Source organism: Diabrotica virgifera, chromosome 9 (assembly GCF_917563875.1).
Source record: "Diabrotica virgifera virgifera chromosome 9, PGI_DIABVI_V3a".
Lineage (NCBI taxonomy): Eukaryota > Metazoa > Arthropoda > Insecta > Coleoptera > Chrysomelidae > Diabrotica > Diabrotica virgifera.
In genome coordinates this window covers 87,480,518-87,483,134 of record NC_065451.1, presented here as the reverse complement: position 1 = coordinate 87,483,134, position 2,617 = coordinate 87,480,518, and the positions used below count along the sequence as shown (strand labels likewise).

At 33.9% G+C, this 2,617-nt stretch overlaps 1 protein-coding gene across 1 annotated transcript; it reads right to left on the bottom strand.

Moving 5' to 3' along the window:
* Positions 1–336: 336 nt before the first annotated feature.
* Positions 337–2,271, bottom strand: LOC126891076 (uncharacterized). The gene has a single exon (XM_050660254.1). It carries the CDS (start codon positions 2,269–2,271, stop codon positions 337–339), a length of 1,935 nt encoding a protein of 644 aa, XP_050516211.1.
* Positions 2,272–2,617: the final 346 nt, after the last annotated feature.

Here is a 2,617-nt window from a genome sequence, read left to right as displayed (position 1 = left end):
GTTCTTTCTCTTTATAATAATTTGACTCACAAAGATGATTTCTTTCTGCTTCGTTTTCACGTTTTGTTTGTTCAAAATCTATTTGATCACATATTTGTATTTTATGCAAATAATCAGTTTCATATAATTTTCGAAAGCGATAAATACTATAATTATTACAAATTTCTACAGTAAGGCTCCACGGCAGTGGTGACATCTCAACAAATTCAGTTATGTTCAAGATATTTTCACAAATAGTTTTTATAGATTGTGTGCGTAATGTTGTTACCATCTTTTCTTTTGCTGTATTTCTGCAACAACAACAACAAATAAATGTTTAGTGATGACACTGCCGTTTTATGTATTATAATGCCCCCACGGAAGCGTATTAAATGATTTTGGTATTAAGTACCGCTTGTCGTCATAAGGACTTAGAGCCGTTTTGGATTGTTCGATGCTAAATACTGAATGTTGATATGACCGAATACATCTTTGGCTTGCGTTTTGAATTTTGAATTCTTTAAGACATTTTTCATAGTCTTCGTACGTAATTTTATTTCGAACGACATTATATTTCACTCCTTTTGCCTTTTTGGTTATTCCCAAATTGCTTACGTCGCTTTCAATTCTCTCTTTGTTTAGTTGTTTTCGTTCCAGGCGTTGTCTTTCTTTTTCCCTCTCCACGTCTGTTATTTGCATTTTAAATGTGTACATTTTTGATCTTAGCCCAATAAAATGTGTAATTATTTTCCCATTTGCCTCATCCTTCATTAATCCAGGGATTTTTTTATTTAATCGTTCTATGTCATATGGGTTATTTTCGGCGTAGTCGGAGGTATCGAATTTGCTTGGATATGCTTTTAAAACCTCTCTATATGCATCTGAACATTGCAGTTCATAAATAAAGCTGTCTGTGTCCATGTACAGCAATGAACAGTTTTCTTCTCCCATCGTTGGAAGCATAAAGTTATAATGAAAATCGTACATACATAATTTGGATATATCAAGGATTGCTGCGCCTATATACAGGGGTTTATTAAAGCATACTTCTGATTTTTTCAGTTCGATAGCCACCAAATTCTCATGAAAGATCGTTCGACTATGAAATCGACTACTTGCAATCAAATTTTTAGCTCCGTACCTTCCATGCCATTTTTTACATAATTTTACGATACGATGACGTCTTATGTTCTCCATTGTCTTACCGAACACAGCATTATTCATTAATTTAAAGAGATTTTTTTCGAAGCTACTTGTGGCTGCTGTTCGTAAGTTGGTATTTAACTCAATATATGGTCGCAGCCACGCAGATTGTTTAAATTTCAACACTCTGTGTATCTTTGTTAAAATTAAACCGTTCTCTAATGCCTGTTTAAGATTTCTATAATGAATAATATATTTTGTTTTGTGATATAAGGTTGGTATTAACTTTGGCAATTTTGAACCGGGCGGAATGCGGTGTTCGGCAGCAAATGGAAAATCTTTGTGTTTATCATGCAATTCGCGTGGATACTCCAAGTCAACTTGGAAAAAATAGCCCTCTTTCGCATCATTTGGTATTGACATAATATCAATATGACCTTCGGGAAGATTAGTGGATTTTGATGCAACACCAAATTTGGTACCATCTTCAATCCATTTGAATCCTCCTATTGGTAAAGCCTCACTCATGGCCCAGCCATACAGATTATTCACGTCTAAATACATGATGTATTTAGAGGGTTGTGTGGGGTCATACGTCGACATGTATTTGTTGTTGGCCTCCGAATACCTGTTGCTGCAAACAGATATTCCGCCTCTTATGGCTTTTTCCATGAACAAAATCATATCCACATCTTTTAGCAATTCTAATTTACATTTTGTGTATCTCAGCATACAATCCCACGTGTATCCTGGCATGGTATAATACCAAGCAGGATCTAGTTTATACGTGTCTCGACATTTTTGTCGAAACTGCTCAAACACATCAGCCAGCAGCAGAATATCTGTTTTCAAATACAAATCGCTGTATTCACCCAAATTTTTACAATTAAATTTATTCCAAACATTCTGCGCATGAGCATACTTCTCTTCACTAATATATTCATTATTTAGCTTATTATAAAAATGCCTAATGTTGGGTAAAGAAGTTTCATCTAATTTTTCCACGCTATCGATATAATCGTAACAAAATACTCCTTTACAAGTTAACAAATTGAATGTATCATCATCTAAATTACTAAATTCTCGTTTTAAAATCTTCTTTTCCGATGTGTCTAAAATTGATGCTAATTCGTCGAGTGAAGCTCCCATAAATCTTAGTGAATCAATAAATCGTAATTTAATTTGATGTTCGTCAGAGTGTAATGTAAATGAAATATATTTTTCTTTATTAATTGGAAGTAGACTCAAGTGCCCATGTTTGCATAAATCAATAATCATAAAATGCGAATCGTAACCACTAAAATTGTGAAAAACCACGGGAACAACAAATAATTTTTTAAAGTTCAAATTACATGCTTGGTGTGCAAATCCACGTACCTCTCCGGTAAAATGGTTGTGATCTACTACAATTGTATCTGTAGCCAAAAAGCGTTTCTCACAAATATGACAAACAGTCGCTCCATTTGTATTAGTCTTTTCGGCTATAGGTATAATT